The sequence below is a fragment of the Hyalella azteca genome, unplaced genomic scaffold, assembly GCF_000764305.2.
Source record: "Hyalella azteca isolate HAZT.00-mixed unplaced genomic scaffold, Hazt_2.0.2 contig5386, whole genome shotgun sequence".
Taxonomy (NCBI): domain Eukaryota; kingdom Metazoa; phylum Arthropoda; class Malacostraca; order Amphipoda; family Hyalellidae; genus Hyalella; species Hyalella azteca.
The window spans coordinates 963,066-985,608 of record NW_025935579.1 but is presented as its reverse complement, the minus strand read 5'-3'; the positions used below and the strand labels follow the sequence as shown (position 1 = coordinate 985,608).

Genomic DNA, 22,543 nt, shown 5'->3' with positions numbered 1-22,543 from the left:
TTAGCGCAATCGCAAATGTTAGCGAAACGAACTCATTATCAGTGAAATGTTGCCGATTACTCCTCCATAAAATTAAAATTAGAAGATTTGCACTTTCCAATTATTTGCGCAAGCATTACTTGTTACATCGAGTCATATACCGAAGAAATGCACAGCTTAAAACCGGCAAACAGGAAGCATCCCAACGAGGCTATGGAAACTTATGATGCAACGATGACATGAAACACCGCATAATGTGATGCCAGCTCTCGTCCATAGAACTTCTTAAGCTCCCAGCATTGGAGCAAGCAAGCAGCAATACAATGCATCACCTTTAAAGCATTAGTATTGCGATAATGAATTTGAATTTTACTGTAGAGATCTCAATATTTTGGGCAGTGAGCTTCTCCAAATCAAGATATTTGACTAACTTTGATGAATAAAACCAACGACCCATAAAATTGAATAAATGAATCCATAACGCGTATGCCTATCCCGATTAAACCATAAACTGACAAAGCAAGCGATTGGAAGTTGACAGGGCGTAATCTAAACGAAATGTTAGGCGTGGTAACAAAGACGATCTCTCATACGACAAGTTACAAAACTCTTTACTATCATAAGCTGAAAATAAATTTGGCAGCGATATTGTGTGTCAATATGTTGGTGATGAAAATTAGAGAAAAACCTCCGAGCCCTTTGGCGGTATTGTCTTAACTCAAGCATGATTCCCCGGCTGTTGTCAAACAGCTACGCTTAAACTGTATTAAAATGTTGTCAAACTGCAACGCTTAAAATGTTTTAAAATGTTTTCAAACTGTAACGCTTAAACTGTATTAAAATGTCAAACTGTAACGCTTTAAGTGCAGTACCCGCGTGCGAGGAAGGGTCCTCCGAGCATCCCACGCAATCTTCTTCCCTGCGGGTCACTCCACCTGAACACTCAGGGGCGAGCGGTGCAGCAATGCACGGTTCTCTTAGCCCAGCGCTTCCTAAAGTGAGGAGCGCAGTAAATGCCCACGCTTTTATACATGTGATCTTCAGCTGCTCACCATAGCATATCTATAACTATGAAGTATATCCGATACTGAGTATTTTTAAAGGATTTATACGCGACTCGCTCGTTTATTATGTCAATGGACATTTTGTGTCTTGTTAATACCGCATTGCGACTCAGGTATCATTGTATCTTATTACAGTAAGGATTAATTTAAAGATGTTAAAGTTATTATCGTATGGTTATATCAAATTATATATTATACAATCATTTATTAGAGGGAAAATATTAAGATCTTTGTTGCTATAACACAAGCTTCACATTCAAGAAGTATTTTAGGGAATCCAGGATAGAGAACGTATATATATTATTATTACTATTATATAGATTCTTCGAGCCACAGCTATAACACTGAGTAGCACTAATACTAACACTAAACTACTAATGAGCGGTGAGCAGAATAGAAAAAAGTGAAGTCTGAAAGCATGAATAATAATTTACACGCGAAAAAATTGATAGGAAACCATTTACCAAGCACACGAGAAGATCAAAATCAAGAATTATCGGCCTGGCCCTAACAGAGAGACCTATTAGCAATTTCACGGAGAATTAAATTTAATAAAGTAAAGAAGAGGACTATATTTTATCAATATTTAAGCGTCGGTAAATTGAAGAGTGAGCAACAAGTGGAAAGACTTAATAGATTTATGAAGCTTCAAGGATGGAGTTTCTACAGAATCAGAAAATAAAAAGTTTGATTTAAAAAACGTGCTTCTCTCGAAATATATGAGTCTTTGAACATATGACCATATCATTTATCAGACTTTTTTGTGTGAGTGACACAGAGACTAGTGAGTTAATTGAGTATCTTAAAATGCAGTTAAGTTATCAAACAAAAGGACTCACCGAAGGAACACCCGGCCAGCTGGGGCCAGTTGCAGAGGTTCTGAACGCGGTCCCAGTGGAGGCCCGGGGCGCAGTCCCGCGACACCCACTCGCCGCCCCCAGAGCAGTCCAAGAATTTCCCACAATCGATGGGGTGAGGCAGCTTGCCTCCGGCTCTGAGAGAAAGAACAGTTTCTTTCTTTAGTTATTTGTAATATAGAACGGTGATACCGAACTAAAACAGGAAAAAAATAAACAAAATAATTGTAAATGTTGATATTTAAGGTAAAATTTGCGGCTATTTTCTGTTACGATTGTCTTTAACTCTTTAATTGTATTGTTCGTCACTCAATGTAAATGGTTTTTACGCTCCCCTGTATTAATGATGGAACTAGTTTAAAGTTTATCGACAGTACGCAAGGGAATGTGTAATGTTTCACTCGTATTTAAACTGAAAAAACATTATGCATCTCAAAATGAATAAAATTTAGAGGGTCTCAGAATGCTAAGTATTTGGGCTAAGGATTACACTCGTTCTAGGTATGTTTCGTTCATATTTTTGTTGTTGTTGTTGTTGTTGATGTTGCAGTGGCAAAAGGAAAGTATGATAAAGAACAATAGGTGACGCAAAGTGGTTAGTAAAAGGAAGGAAAAAATGACGAACAAAGAAGAAGCCTAAAAAGGCGCATGGCGGATATTCTAGGTCGGATGTAGAACTTTGCATGTACAGCACCCAAATACTCGTATATAAGGTAGGCTTACTTGCAGGGACCCGACGTGGGCGCAGTGGTGGAGGGTTGGCTGGGTCTTAGGGTGGTGAATCTGGTGGAGGGTCGGCGGGTGGTGGTGGGTGAAGGTCTCCACCACCATGTGGTGGTTACCACTGGAGGTAAAGTCGTCTTGCGTGTCTGGGAGCTGGTTGTTGGGCGACTAGTTGTTAACCGAGAAGTAGGCCGTGGCGTGGTTGTTCTCTCAGTGATGGTTGATGCTGGAGGTGTGTCTGATTGAAGGAAAGTAATAAATGTAATAACCAAGCCTCTTCGATAGAAATTTATATTTCATGCATTCATATAAAATAAATTCTTAATAAAATAAGGGACCATAAATCGTTTTTTACTGTTCCAGTAAATGTTTTCGTGTTTGCTCACCAGCTTCACAGCCAGCAGCGGCCGGCCAATCGCATATTTTATCTTTTTGATTCCAGTGCAGCCGAGGAGCGCACTTAAATTCTTGTAATTTTCCTTGCATGCATCTGTAAACGAGAAAAAATGACCATCGATATTTCAATTAAAATCATAATAAATCATTATTAAAAATAACTAGTTATTAATTGAACAGTTTTTTAAATACCAAGCCCTCACATCTTAAAAAAACACGTTATTTTCTCAAATAAATTCGAGTGCGATTTCAAATTATATTACTAACAAGATTTTGGTGAAAACTTGGACCCTAATTTCTTCAGATCGTGAAAAACTATTCCATTCTAGTGGGACTTGGAATTGCCCCTAAAAGATTACCAGTTGTGGCATCCCTGAATCACCAACTACTTTTATTTTCTAACAGATAATTTTACAGAAAAATTCGGCGACAATCTTGCGATGGATTTAATAAAAGGAAGAATTTATTGGGTTCTCTGGGGTTCGTACCTCAGGAATTTGTTACAAGCGCCAGAGACAGAATGAAATTCGTTTGGCTCGCAAACGTCGCCAGCAGATGCTCCAGATGACGAAGAAGGTCGACTGGTTACGGGACGTTCGGTGGTTGTCAGCCATGATGGTACTGTGGGCCTGGTTGTAGGTGCCTGAGTCGTCGTTGTAGTCGTACTAGTCCTGGTTGTTGTAGGGGGAGGTGTCCACCACCATGTCGTGGTTGAGGGAGTTGTGGTTATAGGCGTTGTGGTTGAGGGCACAGGTGTGGTGGTTGTTGATGTGGTTGTTCTTTTCGTAGTAGCTGAAGTTGTTGGAGGAGGAGTCCACACCCATGTGCTAGATTTTGGTGTGCTACCAGTGGTTGAAGGTTCCGTGGTAGTGGTTGGCCTTCTTGTTCTCCTGGTGCTCTGAAGTCCATCTGTTTCACCATCCGGCAACCAATCAAGAGGAGTAGGTCTTGTGATTTTCCCTGAAAAAAATATATATATATATTTATAATGATGGCAAAATTGATTATATCGAGTTTTCTAAGACGTTGAACTGCAACACAAGTAAGATTATGTTGGCTTAACATTCTTGCAGGCATTGAACGCTCCAAGTATGAACGCGTTCAAGAACAGACTAGATAAAGCTATGGCAAAATATATGTTCAGATATGAAATGCCTAGCACCATATCGAACCCGGTGGAAGTCTAATAGCTACTTCAAACTATCGTCAGTCATGAAAAGATCCGGTCAAATGACATGATTTTAGATCTTCTGTAAACAAGGCACAAAAAGTTCAAGAATCGGCGACAGGCCACATCAGGCCTACGCTTCAGCGCCGACAGCACTCTGTTAAGTTATGTTATTAGCAGCGATAATGACTGCTCAACAAGTTACTTCCACTCACCAGAAGACCAGGTTGTTGTTGAAAGAGGTGGTGGAGGAGTTACTGCTGGTGGTGGGGTAGTGCAGTCTCCTCCAGGTCGTGGAGGAGCAAGAGGGATGTTAAGGAGCTCCCTGGCGAGAGTGCGCAGTAAGGGCATGGGTTCTCTGCAGCATTTGTTGCTGAAGTCATCGAAGTCAATGGACCAAGCCATGACTCCACCAAAACCTTTACTTTTTACGTAGTTTGCCTTGAAAGCCACAGAGGTAGGGTCGTCGTAGCTTACCCACTGGTCCCCTCTGTGTGCAAACGGTCCGATGGCTCCAGAAGGATCCCTGGCGATCTGCCAGCCACGATCACGAACTGAAAAAGAATACAGAAAAGTATTAGTGTGATGCGAGCACATAAATTAATCTAAAACTGCAGGAGAAATTTTCGATGTGGATTGGTAGATTGTGCCTTACAAATTATGCTTAAACATCAATAAATTGAACAGGACACTAACTATATGACACTGAGGCTAGTTAGAGGTAGAGTTTGTGTGAACCTTAATACTATTATTAAGTATTTGTGTGAACCTTAATACTTAATACTAACTCACTTCTCTGACACATCTCCATGTAAGACAACATGCCACGCTGAAGTGTGATGGGACCCGCGTCTCCAGGCCCGATCGTAGGGGCGTTGAGTCCGTTCTGACCCGGATTGGCCAACTGGAAAGTTTGTCCGTAGAACGGGATTCCGAGGTTCAGCTTTGAGCGATCAACACCTTCTCGAACCCAGTACTCGAGAGCGAAAGCAGAGTTCTGGCTTTCATACCTTGAAAATTGCGCAAAAAACGCTATGAGCGAAATATCTTTCTTTTAAATAATACGCAGAAAATGCGTGCCTGTCGTTCTCAAATGCATAGTTAATTCAATGAGTAAAATTTTCAGTTCCATTGCGAAAGTTCACATTTTTACACACCATCGGATGTACATGTTAATTCTGAATTATTGATTTCGATGTGAAGATTTCCAATACCGCATTCAAAAGTCCCAATCACAACACGAATAATATGAATAACTCACTCATCGTCAGGACGCTGGTAGAGAGGCGACACGTGTCCCGTCTTGCCGTCCCTGTGCGTGTGGAAGTCAATCGTGAGGACGTTGAGGAAGTCCAAGTTGCGGTTGAGGCTCGGCGCGTCGTAGGCTCGGGCGATGATGCCTCTCGCCGCCGCTACCGTCGCTGTCAGCAGAAGACGTGGCGACTCGCGGTCGTAGGCTGCGCGAAGCTCCTGGAGATGAAATGCAAAGGTTTATTAAAGAAGGTCCGATATTTTATTAGCTAATAACAGGAATATAAGTTGTCGCTGGTTCATGAGAATGAAATTTTATCAGTCAAGAGGTCGATAAAACTTTAGGTTATAATCAATGGATTTTGATGAATAATGCAGACTATACAATAATGCCGGAATAGTGGACACGCGTTGTTTTCTCAAAGAATAATTATTTCTGTGTTGAGGGTATTTGAACTTACAGAAACAAGTGCGGAAAATCCACGTTTGTCATCCGGAAAACCAGCGCTGCATCTTGTTTGCGGACACGTTGGGTAGAGCCAGTGCAGATCAAGGCCGTCGAAACCAAACGCCTTTAACATCCGGACGCTGAACTGCGTGAAGCTGGAAATGAAAAACCACACTCGATTGAACTTTCAAGTTTAGTAAAGAGGTGTGCTTGTAACTGTACGAAACTGAGAAAATAAAGCTATGTTCCTATTGCTTATTATGTAAAATGAAGGAGTAGTTAATAAAGACAAATAAATCGTTGTGGAATAAATAAGACTACTGTTTAAAGATGACTCACTGTGAAAATTGGTCGTTCATTGCCAAACTTCGCTCTCAATATATCGCTTAACGTAAACCTAATAAAAACTGTTAAATTAATAAGGGAATACAACGTTTCGTTGATCACGAAAACACGATGAACATGCATGCACCGTGGCGATTTGCTATCTAACGCAAATTATTGACCATGCGAACAGCAAACTTACTTTTGCCGGGCTCGCGGGTCCGCTACCAGCTTGGAATATTTGTCCGTGCCAGAGTCGACCCATCCGCCCACGCTGATCAGGACCTTCACGCTGGGCTGCCGCTGCTTCAGGGCTATCACGCGCTTGTAGAAATCTGAAAATATTTATCAAAATGAGATCAGAAAAAGAATGCTATCATATTTTTAAAGTGGTAAAATTCTTTCTGTAAGTATTTGATTACAATAACGTTACTGACATTCATGAAAACACTCAGAGAGCGATGTCGATCTGCAATTACAGAAATTTTAAGAAAACAAAATCTCGAAAATCCGTTAAGAGAATAGTGAGAAAAAGTCAGTAATCGCACCAACATATTTTCTTTTTTGCATCAAAGCTACAATTTTTGAATGCATGATTGATTACCAGCTTACGGTAGAACAAGCGAAACACTTTGTATAGTTATTAGTTTGCATCAGTTTGGAAAAGTCAATGAATTGTGCTAACCTCTACTGATATCGACAGCGATGTCGTAGGGCTGAAGTAGCAGGGTTGAAGCGTCGATGGTAGCGAAGGAATATACGATGTGACTGCAGAGACTGGGGTCTATGTTCTCTGGGACGAATACGCCCTCAGCTGGCCGGTTCAGAGCCCAGTTCGGGAAAAAGCAAACCACTCGATGTGACTCTGCAATTTTACGATGAACAAGTTATAATTTTGCGGGAATCAAATATATATAAATAATTAATTACTTAGCTTTAAGCGGATCTCGCAAAAAATGAGCCTCAGAAAAGCAAATTTTGTATTAAATTCAACCAATATACTAATACAGCGATGTTTATACGTGCGTATACACTCAACAAAATTGCACGTAGAACTGGGAACAAATTTAGTTTAAATCGCCTATTTTGGTTACACGATGTCAAATCAAGCGAAAGAAGTAAATACGAAACTTTAATTTGATCTACTGGCTTAAATGATTGTTTAAAGAAAAGAAAATAACAGATTCAAGTGAATGAAGCACGCACCTTGAATGCAACTCGTGAAAAAAACTTTTGATTTACTTTCGAAACGCCGTACAGTCAGGAGTAATTTTCGATTGAAATTCAATTTTCCCTTGAGATTAATTTAATAACATGAACTGATTAACATAATAAAAGCAGTGGAACGCAATTTATTGCAGTAAGTATAACTTCATTTCTTAATAAGCCTTACCTTGCGTCTGTCTGAAGACAGGCTTTCGAAGATTTAATGTCGAGTTATCATGTACCAGGGCTTGCACCATCTCGTGGTTATTGCACGTAGCCTCTGGAGGCTCCACGCACATACCTGCTCATGAGGTACAATATTTATTTTATCTGACCCACAATTAGTGTCTAAATATTCTGCTTTCGATGGGACAATGACGCTGACATGTAATATGAAGTCAAATTTCCATCTGGAATACGATGTTTATTATAATTTCTTAAAACACTTCAATTGTATTTTATTAACATATTGCTAGTAGAATTTATTCTTAAAGCCAGCATTATCAACTACATGTGACTTCACAATAGTAAAATACACAGAAATTATCATAAAAATATCTAGATATATCTTCAGGATGTGACGCGATGGATCAACTGATCCTATGTTCCAGGAAAATGCTTTCCAAGCGACATGTAGTGAAATCGCCTATAGTTAATCATGTTGGTTTATGAGCAAATTCCACTAGCACTGGAATAATATAATTAATAGTCTGTTCAAAAATGTAAATAAACTAGCATTTAAGATGAAAATTTAACATCATGTTTCAAGTTCAGCCCAATTAAAACTTATAAGAAAGGTAGAAAATTTTTCTCATGTAAACAGATTTTGTGTTACCAATCACCATAAAGATTAGCTCACTCCAGATAAATAACAAATATGCACAAATAACTAATGTAAAACCAGTGCAAAGAGCTATCGCGACCAATTACCTCGCAAGGAGTCGAAGTTCATGCCGAGGGGACACGAGAAGTGCGTGGCGATGCCAGAGCGACACCACGTGTACATGGTGCAGTCACTGGGGTTGTTGTACAGGCCGTCCTCCGCGCAGTCCCGCCTACCTGATAAATAACGACATATTAAGCTTTCTAGAAGTGACGTCTTCAATTGAAGTTTACCATAAGTAAACTTCAATAGAAGTTTCCTCATACTTTACTTTTGCAATGGAAGTTTACTATAAATTGAAATCAGCACAACAGTATCTTGCGTAATTTTAATTATAAGTGTGTCATAAATTGAAAATTAAATGTTAGATCTGAATTATAAATAGTTATTAGAACATTCATGAGAGTTCCTGAGAGCACAGACGAACATAAATAATGCGTTTTTGGTAGCATATTTATATTTTAAATAAGGCGTTTCGGCAAAATTTCCACATAGAAAAAAAAATCGAATGATTAAGAGTAAGTGGATAAAATTAAAAATGTGGCTGTAAATGTAATGTGAATGCGACTACTCTGATACTATTAATTTCTTGGACAAATCTGCTTACTGTGACTCACTCGAGCCAGCTTTATCCTTCCATGCTTGATTAATTTAAATTAAAATTATAAATTGCAGTTCGGAAGATAACAAACATAAGTACGCTTTAGTATGCTAGTATTACATTTTTATTATGAAAAAATCGGAAACCGTAAATGCATCAAAAAGCTAAATTTAAAGTGCATCTCACTCACTGACGGGCGAGTAGCCGGGGCCACACGTGACGTGCTCGGGTCTGTTACAGATACGGCGGCGCAGGTCAAAGAGAAGACCCGTCGGACACACAAACTTGGTAGTTTCGAACTTCCTGTTGCAGATGTAATAAGTGTTGCACTCTTGTGACAGCCGATGCACGCCGGGCCCTGTGAAACAAATGGCACGATTTCGTTCACGAATTACATCTCCATAGTTATGAAGACGAATTGTTCTTCATTTGCTTCAAACCGCGAGATGTTTTACCTACTGCAAAAGATTTTCATTGCAAGACTCAAATCTATAAGAACATGCGTCAAGGAAATTCAAAGATTTGTAACAATATCTTACCAGGACACTTGAAATCACTAGCTAATGGAGCAGTGGTGGAATTTTGAGATCCGTCATTGACGCGTTTGTTCGCGCTGCCTGAATCCTCTTCATCTGGAGATGACTCGGCTGATGAAGGTTTGGCTGGGTTAGTTGCTCTTTCAAGAAGGCATCAATATTGCAGTGAAATAAATCCAGTAAGTTTGAGTGAGGTCAATTTAAAAGAACAAAATTAGAACAATCCGCTGGAACCCAAACGAACCCAACAGCCCGCCAAAAAACATTCCAGTGTAAAGTTCCAGAGAACCTGAACTGGAGTTCGCCATAGTAAAGATTTTTGTTGTGTGTCCTACTACTTTTCATACTATCACAAATGTTGGTGGAATTTCAATTAACTCAAGATTGTAAATTGAAAGTTTGATTTGAAGTAATTTTTGCCACTTTGACGGTAGCTACTTTAGAAACTTTTGAGATTCGGGCTGCAAAGAACCATAATTTTGCGGGAGTTTAGGAATTTGGATGAAGAATTTGGCCAATTGTGATCGTTGGAAGAAAATTGGATTTCTGAAAAGAATCATGCAAGATTTTACGCCTCATAGATTCACCATACACTAGTTAAAAACACTAGTATTAATCGATGAAGCCATTAATATTCCCACTGAATTAAAAAAATACAAATTCAGCGCACAAAAAGAAACAATTAAATATTTGCTCAAAGAGAAGGAAAAGAATTTATACAATAGGTGATCAAAAAACAGAAGCATGTCTAAGCTAACTAGTATCCCAATAACAAAGAACGTCACTTTACATTACGATGACGTTTCTAAAGGCATTACATTACGGTGAAGTTTTAAGGACATTACTCTCTGCGGGAGAACTGGTCGCAGGCGCGGATTTAGGAGGTTCAGGCTCAGGTTCCGGACTCGGCTCTGGTTCGGGTTCAGGCACCGAAGAAGAAGTGACGTCATCTATAGGAGGACTGCCATCGGCTAAGCGGATGCGAATGGCTGATAGCAATGGCCATCTTTTACCACACATGCCGAGGTAATCGTCCAAGTCTATTGCCCACACCATGGCACCTCCGTAGCCGCCATTCCGCACCATATCCATCTGATGGTGGGAAACATTAATAACGAATTAATGAGTTTTCAAATCAAAAATTTATAATCACAACCTGCCACTATTTTTATGATGATCTGAACACACGTATATGTTTCATTTTTTATTGCATATAAAATTAGAATATTCTCGGTTAAACTCTTATATGCAGTTGAACAAATGAACAAATATTTAGGATTCACCTCTAACCCATTCTTACATGATTTTTCTATATCCTATTTCCACATATCTTCATCAAATACTCTGACTTGACCACCTTGAGGTTAACGTATTCGACGTCCTCGTAGCCGACCCACTGATCTTTCTTGACCATGTACGGGCCACCGGCGCCGTCCCTCTGTCTCGTCCAGCCGCCGTTGCGCTGCTCTTGGCACACCTCGTAGTAGGCGTAGAGACCGCGATCCCTGGTGTAGCGGCCCTCTGTGCCACCAGAAGTTGCCTGGCCACGCAAGAGATGTGAATTAAATTGAGATAGGGAAGGGACCTTCAATTACTTATCTAAGACCAGGCCTGTATTTCAAATAAAGAATTAAAAAGAGTAAAACTCCAGCAAGTATATTCTACCGACATTGGATTTCTCAAGAACAATAGTCGCTGAAATTCATCAGTCACTGAATTGATTTCCCTATATCAACAAAATGTTACAATCTAACCTGAAATAAATCAGTAAACGGGCTCCTATGTCAACAATTAGGTCTCCTCCTCCTTAACACACTCACCTTGGCTCCCGGCTTGTTGTCGGAGGGATCACTGAGGGTGAAAGTGCGAGCGTAGAATGGCACGCCCAAGACAAGTTTATGTTTGGGTGCCCCTTTATCGGCCCAGTAACTGAGCCCATCCAAGACATTGAGGGATTTATAAGCCCAGGAGTCCGAGTCTCTGGTCTTGAGAGGTGAATGATGATCAGCCATGCCGTCCCAAGGACCGCGAAGGTCGTAAGTCATGACGTTGATGAAGTCAAGGTACTGGCCTAAAGTTGGTACGTCGTAGCCTTCATTCACACGGAACCTGAACCGTAAGAGTTCATCGTTTAAGATATCATATAAAAATCGTATCAAAATCGATGAAATTCTTCCAGTGTTAATCTCGGGTTACATGTCTTCTATTTCGCGAACATTACTTTAACTCAAACTTAGATAATGCGGCAAGATTAATGATTGTTTGGCCTCTCAAAAAGAGTTCGAATATAATTTTTTTAGCTCAAAAAGTTGAGTTTTTAGCATTATTATTTAGCGCTTGTGTAATTTATTGTCTAATTGATAACAATAATGAGCTTTAATATTCGTGCAGAGTGACACAAACCCGACAATTATTACAACGCTTGTTACTATCCGCATGGCAGTAAATTCAGCTTCTCCACATGTATCAAGATTATGGCTCTTTATATTAGAGTTTATTGTTGATGAATGGTATAATTAAATACACCACATATAAAAATTAATTCATGAAACTAAATTTTGCTTTCTGTCAAATTTTAATGGATTTTTCAGGTTACGGGAAACCTCACCTGGCAGGAGAAACGGCAGCAGAGAGCACCCATCCCCTCAACATGAATTGAGCTGAAAGTTCCTTGATGAGGGCGGCGAAATTTTCTTTATCGGTGTCTCGGCCACCGCGATCACTGGCACCTGAGGTAAACCCAAAGATACAAAAAATTCAGTGCATAGCAAACTTGATATTGAATCCTAACTGAATCCAAACAACAAAGTGATTTCAACTCAAATGGCTCAAGTTAAATGTTGGTTTAAATCAAAAGATTTCATTTGTATTAAAAAATATATATAATTTATTTAAGCAGCTTCACCTACTGATAAGAATATGATCATTATAGTTCGAAAAGTAATGCTTTATTTTATGTTAACCGTCTGTGGGGAATTTAGGAGGCATGAAGTGACAGCATCTAACGCACCGGGGTATTCCCAGTCGAAATCAAGACCGTCGAAGTGATGCTCGTCCAGGAACTTGACGACACTCTTGATGAACTTCTGCCTCGTCTCTTCCGTGGACACCATGCGCGAGTACTTGCGTCCTCCCTCGTTCCAGCCTCCCAAACCGATCATCACCTTCAGCAGCGGGTTCTGGGCCTTTAGGGTCACGGCTGCCTTGTACCCTCCTGTAATTTTTTTTACCCTTATTAAAAACACGCCATTTAGAAGTATAATCGATGGAAAATTAAACGGCAGTTAGGTATCCTTTTTGTAACTTAATGAGCTTGTTAGTTGATTATAGTACAGAAGACATAACAACCGTCCCAAGTCTATCATCCAAGTCTTACTCTTCTTCTTTCCACTATCACCAGTCACCTTATTCTCACAGAATGCTTTCTTCCTTTGTAAATTTAGTGTGAATTCGTACCGGTGACGATGTCGTAGTCAGGATCGAGGGACTTGATGGTGTAGTTGGTCTCGTCAAGCCCGGCAAAGGCGTAAATGAGATGCGTGCAGGCAAAGGGGTCGATGTCAGAGACGCTGAAATCCAGCGGCTGAGGCCGATAGATGGCCCAGGATTCGTAGTAACAAACAATTTTGTATCCTGTAGGGACGTAAGACTTACGGTCGTGTTGAGCGTACTAGTGAATTCTAACAGTATGGACAATTAAGAAAGAATTTATTGAACTGAATCAAGGGTAATTGATAAAATTATCCTGAAATGGAAATATTTTTGATCGAGAACGGATTTTGCAACGATTAGTGATTTCCCAATATTTTGCAATTTACGGTCAAAGCATGAGCGACTTGAAGGCTTTAGAATCCATTTAGTCTGTGCTAAAAGAGCATTAGAGTAATAAATACAATTTACGGTTCACCTTCGTTTACTCTGGTGGTCCCGATCCTAGGATTATAGTAGGAGTACTGGGCGGGTGTAGGGATGGAGTGTCCGATGTAGCGGGAGTCGCCATGCACGATGCTCTCAGAGAGGTGGCCAAATGGCCGGGAGTTGCTCTGATCACAAAACAAGACGATTGGTAAGGGCGTTTTTTCGTTAGAAGACTACGCACACATAAATTCATACTAAGGAGAAGCTCTGATAATGAAATTGGAGGTTAATGGTTAGTTGAATTTTATTTAACTAGCCAAAAATAATGGTAATAACACCGTCTTCAGAGTTTCTCATCATAAAAGATTGCTTAACGTTAATGCATTCATAAGATTTTATGTTAATAGAAATTTGCAGCCTTGAGGGAGTTGGATTGCGTGAATAGTAGCGCAAATGAACCAATTCAGGGTGAGATTTTTATAGCAGTTTATCTAACCCGCAATCACCTCATAACATAACGCCGGAAGGCTCGTCTCATGTGTGGACAAGGAATGATATTATCTTTGAAGTCACTAAACAACGCATATTGAGCCTTAGTTTAAATAGCAGGGCTTGACACTCAACGATTATGACTTAAAATAAATACTGAATTTAGGTCGGAGATAAATATGAATACATATTAAAGATATTAATGGTAATATGTTAGCTCACGTGCACATTCATAGGGAACGCTTCAGATGGGTCATGGAGGGCTGTGAATATGGGAGGTGACTCAACCGCCAGTCTGAAGCCGGCCTGACCGTAGCTACCGTAGCCGTCGCCCTCCGTCGCCACGAGCTCCTCCTGTACACGAGAAATGTAGCTACAACGCGCCTAGCATCTTATTTCTTTTAATTCATCTTAACATGTCGAATAATGGTTTTATGAGAAAATAAGTTGTATTTGATGGTCCTGTCAATTTTAATAATTATAATTGCAATTTTTTCGGTGACCAGACATATTTTCGTCCATAAATTGCGAAAATTTACATGCTATTATTTTTACAAACTTCTACCTGTCAATTAACTGTTATAAGAATAAATTGTAATTTTGTTAATAGAAATTTTATTGGTGTCGCATCTTCAAACCTGTGAACATCACCGCAAGTTATGAAATATTCACAAAGTTATTAAATGTTCAGTCAAGCAGATACAGTATCTGCGCTATTCTAAATTTAAGCAGACGATTGCGCTCACCTATAGCGATCGAAATTAATTTTGCAAGTTTTTCCTCAATAATCTCGATATTGCTTCACAATTTCAGGATTATCACACCAAAAATTCATTGGATAATTCGGATGTAAAACTCACGTAAGGATCTCGGTCGGCCGAATACGGCTTGAGAACAGCTGGGTAAGACTCAACGTCTCCTCGCGAGAAGGCACCGAAGTCTTCATTGACCCCTCGTCTTCCTGATGGTGACGAGTTCTCGACTTGAAGTCCAGTGTAGACTTGCGCGGTCACGGGCACAGACTCCACTGCAGAGCGGGAGAACGGCACCGAGTCCGACGCGTCCGGTAGTACGGATCCCTTGAAATAAATTAATAAGAATAACTAGGCCACAGAGCTGACCCACTAGGCAACACAGTACATGATTCTGATTTTTTATTTATTTATTAGAACCCTGGACATACTTTAGAATTGAAATGTGACCACCGTCGACAGCATTTTGTGGTCTTGGTCAAATTCTGACCAGAACAAATGTATACCTGTACAATGATCCTACTTCTCAGACATTTATTCAAAGCTCAATGGATTTTGACAGATTATTCCCTATTCACATTATCGTCGTAAGAATACACACCAATAAAGGAAATAATGTGAGAAACGGAACCAGACAAATCTTCACAAGCGCAAAAATAGCACATGTTTGCTTATAATGTCAATGCACAATGTAATTATGAGAGGGGGATCCGCAACTAATAAAATTCGGCAAACTCACTCTGAAGTTAGTGTAGGTTTGCACTTGCTCATGAAGAGGGTGTGACTCTATGTGTCCTCTATCAAAACCTCTTTCTCGATTGAACTCGGTATCTTGATCTGTAGTTTTGAAGAAGGAAGCGAATACGTCAGGGATTTGATGGTGCCCATAGTGATTAGGTTGCGAGTTGAACTGTGGGGGCGAACGGTGATCCGCAAAATAAGGTTGAGGTTGAACTTCGGGATATGTTTGTTGAAATTGATGTGCAGGATTATGATGAGAAGGTCTGTATTGCGATTTAAACTGATCGACGAAATTGTTACTTTGAGGTTGAGGAATGAAGTTTGGATGGTAAACAAGTGGTTGCTGGTTTGGTGCATGGAAAAAGAATGGTTGTTGTGAATGCTGGTAGTCTGATGGTGGACCTTGATCTACTAGGCGCTGGTTAGGATCCAAGTTAGATTGCGATTGCTGGTAACGCACAGGCGTCTGTCCTCGTTGGTAGATTTCAGTTTCAAATGGATTTATTCTGCACATTAGAAAAAAATTGTTTGATGCCAAAACATTTCACTAAGAGTTCATTGTCTAAGAAGCTAAAGAATTAATGCAATAAGAATCTTACAATGAATTACACGGCAAAAATACTTAAAATTAATTTTTTTGCGAAAATGAATACAAATATAGTGAAATGCCAAAATAATTTAGAGTAATGGGTTATTATTTATTTCTCTTCATTCATGACGCGCTGGCATCACTCGCCTGTATGAGAAGAGCATTTCATTATGGGGTGGGACCTTCTGCCCCCAATCTGGCCCGTAGACCTGCACGGGTCGTGGCACGAAAGCCCCAGGGACTTGCGGGTACGCCGCCCGGCCACTCTTCTCCCCGCCACCAGCGACCACCGCCGCCAACAGCGTCACCATCGTCACCACCTTCATCGTCATGCCCATCGCGCAGCCCTCCACCGATCTGGAAAGGTTTTGATAAGAATAATAATGTAATCATGAAAGATGTCATTAATAGATGATTAGGCTAATTAAACAGTATAAGAGAGGCGAACACAATAATAGAATTAGGACAACCGCGAGCGGGACTGTTCCAATAAAAATCCTGAATGCATGCAAAGAATGTGTTACCTCTTTGCTATTTATTCCGTGGGAGAACTAACATTCGGCAATAAGCAAATTACTACAATTTATTCATTAAATCATGATTGGTCTGCTTAAAGCTTGTCGACATATGTCCATTAAAAATAACAATATTAAATTGGAAATTCCGTCAGAGTCGTCTTGTATAACCAACCACACAATTTCCAGTCGGATTGTGATTTTCTCAACCACTTCTCAATCAAGACCCTAGAAATATACCTGTTTCTTTAATTTACACCTGCATTACTCACATCGACGCACCGAAGTGTCACCTGCAACCAAACTAGCAACATTCCTGCAAGATGGGGATGTGTTAGGGGTTCGTTAACCCCTCCTGATCAACGCTTTCAGGCTCAGCGAGCCGCGCTTTGAGCTGCGCCAGAAAACCGGTGTCGGTTGCGCCGCGTGGCGACCCTCACGGCCGGGGGGCGACTGCCCAAGTAGGCCGCTGAGTTCTCATTTTTAGTAGCCAACCAAAACTCAGAGGAATGAGGGAGATTTTGTCCAGATGGTAATGCAGTTGTAGCCATTTTTATGGGTTAGCCGCTTTAATCTTTGATATGTTTGTATCTTTTGTATCTGGATATCGTCATGGCTTAAGATTACTTTCAATCGTCTTTCACTTAAATATGAATTATAATCACTGTAGGTCAATCGTCCATGAAACATTGTATGATGTTCGATGCTGCCTCTCGCCGTGGCATAATGTAATGTAATTAAGGCATAGTGATGCCGAAAGTTGATCGAAATCTAAGTTTAGTTTTATAACATTTTTACTGCTTTTACCTTATTAAGACGCTTCTTTGTCGGTATTATCTATTTATCTTCAACGTCACGAATTCCGAAGATAATACGAATAACTTGAAGGTATGCACAGTTAGGGAATATACGGATACGGATAACTATTTGTACGGTTTATCAAACTCACTTATCTCTTTTTAAGTCATTTTTATAGACTAAATGAGAAAGAAAAATAACCCATTTAACATCAAAACTAATATATCAGTTTGATAGTTAATGGATCCCTGCAGGAATGTTTCAACGGAACTCATGTCGCGAAGAAGTTTTCCTAGATAACTTATCGAATAACGAAACCCATGAAAATTCATCGAATATTTTAAGTGCTGACAGTTATTTCATCAATATAAGCGTCCAAATAATACGATCTAAATATAAATTAATTCAACCGTTCTTGCGTTGCGAGAAAATTGGTCAATTCCATGGCCGCAAGTGGCACAGATAAGCTGAATCCAATTTTATTTGTTCGACCAAGCCAGGAACCGGAGTGATCCCCAGGCAATCCAATAGCCAATTATTATTCTCACAAAAAGCACAGTAAATTAATGCGGTCATCTAAAGTTACTGAGGTTTAGATAAACTAACTGAAGGCAGTTCTATCGAGTCCAGTATAATATTGGCCAGTTAAATGTCACCTGAGAGATGCTCTCACTGATATGTCGTGTTTTGCGCCGCGCTGGGTAAGGAGTGGCCCGTTAGGCGGGACATATCGAGAGCAACCTCAACTGCTAACACTTTCTTACTTCTATTTAAACAATTTATTTATAATCATCATTTCATTTGTGCTGTAAAAAAATATATATACTCGTATTTAAATGCTACGAAATTCCTCAAAAGGTTTTCGAAGCTCATTATAGACAGAAAAGAGCTTTGGAGACAAAACTGTATTGGGATTTTTCTTTTCCACGTTGATTGAAAATTTTAAGCAAAATTCAGGAAATACAAGTATATAACAAATAATCTCCCGAAATATGTAATGAACCTTCACTTCCAATTATTTGGCAGCCTTAAACTCTCTTCAAGATAAGCGCGTTTGTAAAAAAAATAATAAGTCACAATGTGACCAATTTCCTCATGTACCATACTGATACATTAATAATAAAATTAGTCTACATGTTACGCTGAATTTTTAATTAAATTCATCGAATGATTTTTCTATCTAATTTTCGTGAATGTGATTGTTTATAGTATGGATATTTTCAAAAATAAGGTTTTAAAACATCACGTTGAGAATTTTATCTTCCAATATTCACTATGACTGCCCAGTGCCCACGTGCAAGATTGTTCAGTAAATTTCGCAGGATGGTAAGTTACTGCCTCATAAGCAATGCGAGCCAAAAGCTTGCTGTGCCGACCTAAAAAGCCCAGTTTCATCAAGTTTATGGAATATGCATTCCTTGAAAATCCACAGAGACAATTTGTTATAATAACGTGTCAACCGACAATATATCCATTACTACACAATAGGCAAGAGTGACGGATGGCCTCTCCGTGCTACTGGAGCTCAGGTTAATTAAGCTTAACGCCGCACATCTCAAGCAGCCAGACCCTATCAGCACGTTTCAATTTCTACGTTTAACAATCAGCACGTTTCTTTCGATTTCTATAGCTCTTTCAGTTCACTGCTATTGAAATTCGTGCTTTCTTTTCTTTCACCCATTAGAAAGAAATACCCAGACAGTAGAATTTACGGTAAATGAATGAAAATACGCCATGAGCTGCGTGCTCTATGAATCAATGACGAAAAATTAGAATGCAATTCACATCATGCGCCGGTACATGGTTTCTCAGACCGCCTGGTGCAAGCTTTCATTATCATTGATAGTTCAAATGGAAGCATCTTGAAACCAACGAATTAAGGTTCGGAGGTACGTAAGTTAGAAAACTAACATTTGTTTTAGACTTGAAATTTTCTCGTTTTCTCTATTTCTCGTTGCAGACTTTTCACCCTTGAGTTTCACGTGAAGCTCAACCCCCTCCTTAAATCTAACGAAGTCGCCATATCACATCTCTATAAAATTGTTTTCAACTGTAATGTAATCTATAAACGCTAAATCTGCCTTGAGAAACAAACTGAAAATAGTTGTTGAACTTGCCAATATCTCAAGAACTTTTATCATCGTGAACGCTACGACAAGATGTAAAAATTGAATGGAAGGCCGGCATGCAGCAGATGGCAAGACAATGGAATAAATCAATGAAATTCCTCTCATACAAACCAGTTGCGTAATTCGGGTAGCTGGCTTCATTTTTTCTTAGGAAAATTTCCCTCTCTTTCGACCTCGGCGAGTAAGGCACACGCCTACGTGATTACAGACCACAGTGTAACTCAGGCGTGGAAGAGCTACTGCAAAACCGCCTGAAGCCGTTCTAAGTTTAATGAAAAATTACCACGACGAAAGCGCGCCGAATGGCAAAAGTGTTTAAGTGCAAATTGGGTGTAAAATTGGCTGATGAACTTTTCTTAAATTCGTGCAAGCGAAATTTCGAATGATATATGGTGACCCATCAATGCATCAATAGTTTGGCAACGAATAAGGTAATCAAATGGCATCGCTCGGTTACGAGTTGATGACGAGTAAACGTGTGATTAATGTGATTATAATTATGAAAAACATGCCGATTTATGTTAACATGTGGTTGAAGAAATGACTAACTCGGAAAAAATAAGCAGGTTAATTTTAATGTAAGGATAATGAATTTAGTATGCATAGAATGAGCAGAAATGTGAAAGTGTGGATAGGGAAAAAAGTATCATAGGGCTATAATGACCAGGTCTGATCTAGGGCTAAAATGACTAGGTCTGATGTGCCAACCGAAACACATATCATTTCAAAGAAAACGCACTAGGCGCATAATTTTTTGTAATCAGCCATTCAAAACTAACCGCAGGATTAACGAAAATCCTGAACGCACGTTTTCAAATTGACATTGAATACTATCTAGTGAGAGTCTCTCTAAACTTGAGATAAAATCTTTGTATGCTGACTTCAAGTATTGAAAACCTCGACTAGTGGCTAAGAACCCAAGTTGAAGCGTGCATATGCTAAAATCTTCTGAGCATTCGTTCATCTCTGGAAGATTAATAGTGATTAATGAGTGACGTTTCAAGAAGAGTTCCGAAAACCAAATTCATATAAGGGCCACATAGGCCGAATTCTCGTTATTTTGAAGCCCAGTTATACTTCACACGTTAAGAATATTACTAGCAGATCAATAATCGTTAACTGGGGAAAAACTTGTTTGCAACGAAGTTCATCAATCAGTTGAAACGACACAGTGTGGGGTTGGTTATGTATGTCAGCTTTCATAATTTAGCTCCTCTGAGTTTCCATGTATGATGGAGAGTCGGCAATACAGCGTCCTCATGTTAGCACAAATTCAATGGTATAATACGTTTAGTCTCCACTACAACTTAACTAAAATATTCAATGTTTAAAAACTTCAACTGCCTTATCGCAAGTGCATTAGCCGATAATAGAATAGAGTTCTTTTGACCTCAGCACGAATTGCATTAAACCTGTGTAAATCCAACCGGTTCATCTAATTATCAATCGCCGCTTAGGTGAGTTCAATTCAGGGCAATACAGTACAATTTTTAACATAGAAAAATCCAGAAATGTTCAATTGCCGATTGCAGGTGCCAAAAGAAAACAGTTCTAAGTCACATTAGGAATTATTACATAGACGGGCCACACCCTAGTGTAGCGGCGTTTCCTGTAAAATAACTTTAAAGCGGGAGATGATAGTTCTTGTAGAAATTTTATGCATGCATGTGCTGGGAGATACCAATTAAGCATGCGCGTGCGCTGTCATCAAAATCCGCGCCATTCATGATTTTCTAAATTTTAAAATCTTGTTGAGGCTGTAATTACAAGCATTGACGCAGATGACATTTTTACACTCAACCATTTCAATTTTTTCCATATTTTTCTTTATCGAAGCACAAATGTATAAGTAGGAGTTGTGATCTTCTAACGAAAATGTAGTTAATTTAAACGAAAACTTGAACTCAAAATACTAAAAAAGGTTGGTTAAGCCGCAACGAGTATTGTTTAGATATTATCTTATCCAGTTGAACAAAAAACGACAGGGAGGTGATTATTTTTTTAAACTTGCTTCTTGCTATTACCATAAGCTGTGCTGTCAAGAATCCCAGCACAGGCTGCAACACGAACAACAAGAAATTTTTGCATTAGGATTATTTTTTAAGTAAGTGACCCTTGCTTGACTAGATCGACTACTGCTCCTATGTGTACGATCCGGTCCCTAGGAGTGCAGTGAACCTTAGTACGAAGCCGCTGGATCATCAGGCATAGCTGACTCTCACAGAAATGAGTGCGATGTTGTCTCAATATTGATGCGTGTTTTGCCCTTGTGCATGTGAGTCAACCTGACCCAGTTTGGCCCGTGGAAATAATTTTTCAGTACTACGTGGAGGAACTGAGTCACTATTTCGGCACTAATACTCTTGGCGTAAAGTAAGACAAAATCTTCTGTTCTAAGTAAAATTAACCTGAAGAACATGAAGCAATATATTGCATTGAACTGTAATAATTTTTTACACTGCTGGATCCTCAATATTTTAATATTAAAATCATTCGCTGAGAATATGTGAGAAAATAACTTTTTTGCGTCAGTCGAGAATATTCCAATTAATAAAATACGAATTACCTACGCGCAGCTTAACCGACAATCCTGCCGCAAATAGGCCTCCCGTTGTCAGCTTTAATTCAAATAAAATAGTCTGAATACGAATGTCAAAAATCCAAGCATAGCGCCAATCTAAATAATAATATTTATTATTAACGCCAATCAAAATAATAGTATTTATTGTTAACTGTTCGACATGAATGACTGAAAATCTATATCTCTATTCTGTTTAAATCAAAGGGCCTGAAAATTAATTCCCGGCCTTCATATCCTCATGAATGCTGGCAATGATCTGCCGCTTTGAGATGACCGCCAGGCTTACGCGAGGACTACAGAGCGGCAGAATTCTTTAAAAAACACAGACTCATTGCCCTGCGTTCGTAGAATCAATTCTATAAATCATACCAAAAATTCCCGACGTTCGGTGATGCAGGCTTATCTCTCTTTCTCGCAGATCTAATCAGGCACATGACATCCAGCATGAATTTCTTTGTGCGAATTGCGTGAAAGTTGCGCGTCTTTGCATCAGAACTTGTGCGCCTTTGAATCTCTTGGCATATCGGCTATTGTGATGCATAGCGCTAATTTAATTTAGCACTAGAAAAATTGGAAAAATAATTATGAAAAAAATTAATTTGCATACTGAGCGGCTCAAATGCCGGGAAACCCAAGCATTTGAATCAAATTGGTT

The 22,543-nt window shown here is 39.4% G+C and overlaps 1 protein-coding gene across 1 annotated transcript in view; it reads right to left on the bottom strand.

The window, feature by feature from the left end:
- Positions 1–22,543, bottom strand: part of LOC108668927 (probable chitinase 10) — a 54,001-nt gene that overhangs the window by 17,969 nt on the left and 13,489 nt on the right. Inside the window, exons 2-12 of the mRNA XM_047880418.1 lie at positions 16,013–16,222; positions 15,275–15,782; positions 14,644–14,862; positions 14,006–14,137; positions 13,344–13,479; positions 12,893–13,069; positions 12,447–12,650; positions 12,045–12,165; positions 11,257–11,545; positions 10,794–10,976; positions 10,282–10,528 (exon numbers count right to left, since the gene is read on the bottom strand). Of these exons, the coding sequence (XP_047736374.1) occupies positions 10,282–10,528; positions 10,794–10,976; positions 11,257–11,545; positions 12,045–12,165; positions 12,447–12,650; positions 12,893–13,069; positions 13,344–13,479; positions 14,006–14,137; positions 14,644–14,862; positions 15,275–15,782; positions 16,013–16,203 (2,407 nt within the window). The 5' untranslated portion in view covers positions 16,204–16,222. The remainder of the gene's footprint in view (positions 1–10,281; positions 10,529–10,793; positions 10,977–11,256; positions 11,546–12,044; positions 12,166–12,446; positions 12,651–12,892; positions 13,070–13,343; positions 13,480–14,005; positions 14,138–14,643; positions 14,863–15,274; positions 15,783–16,012; positions 16,223–22,543) is intronic.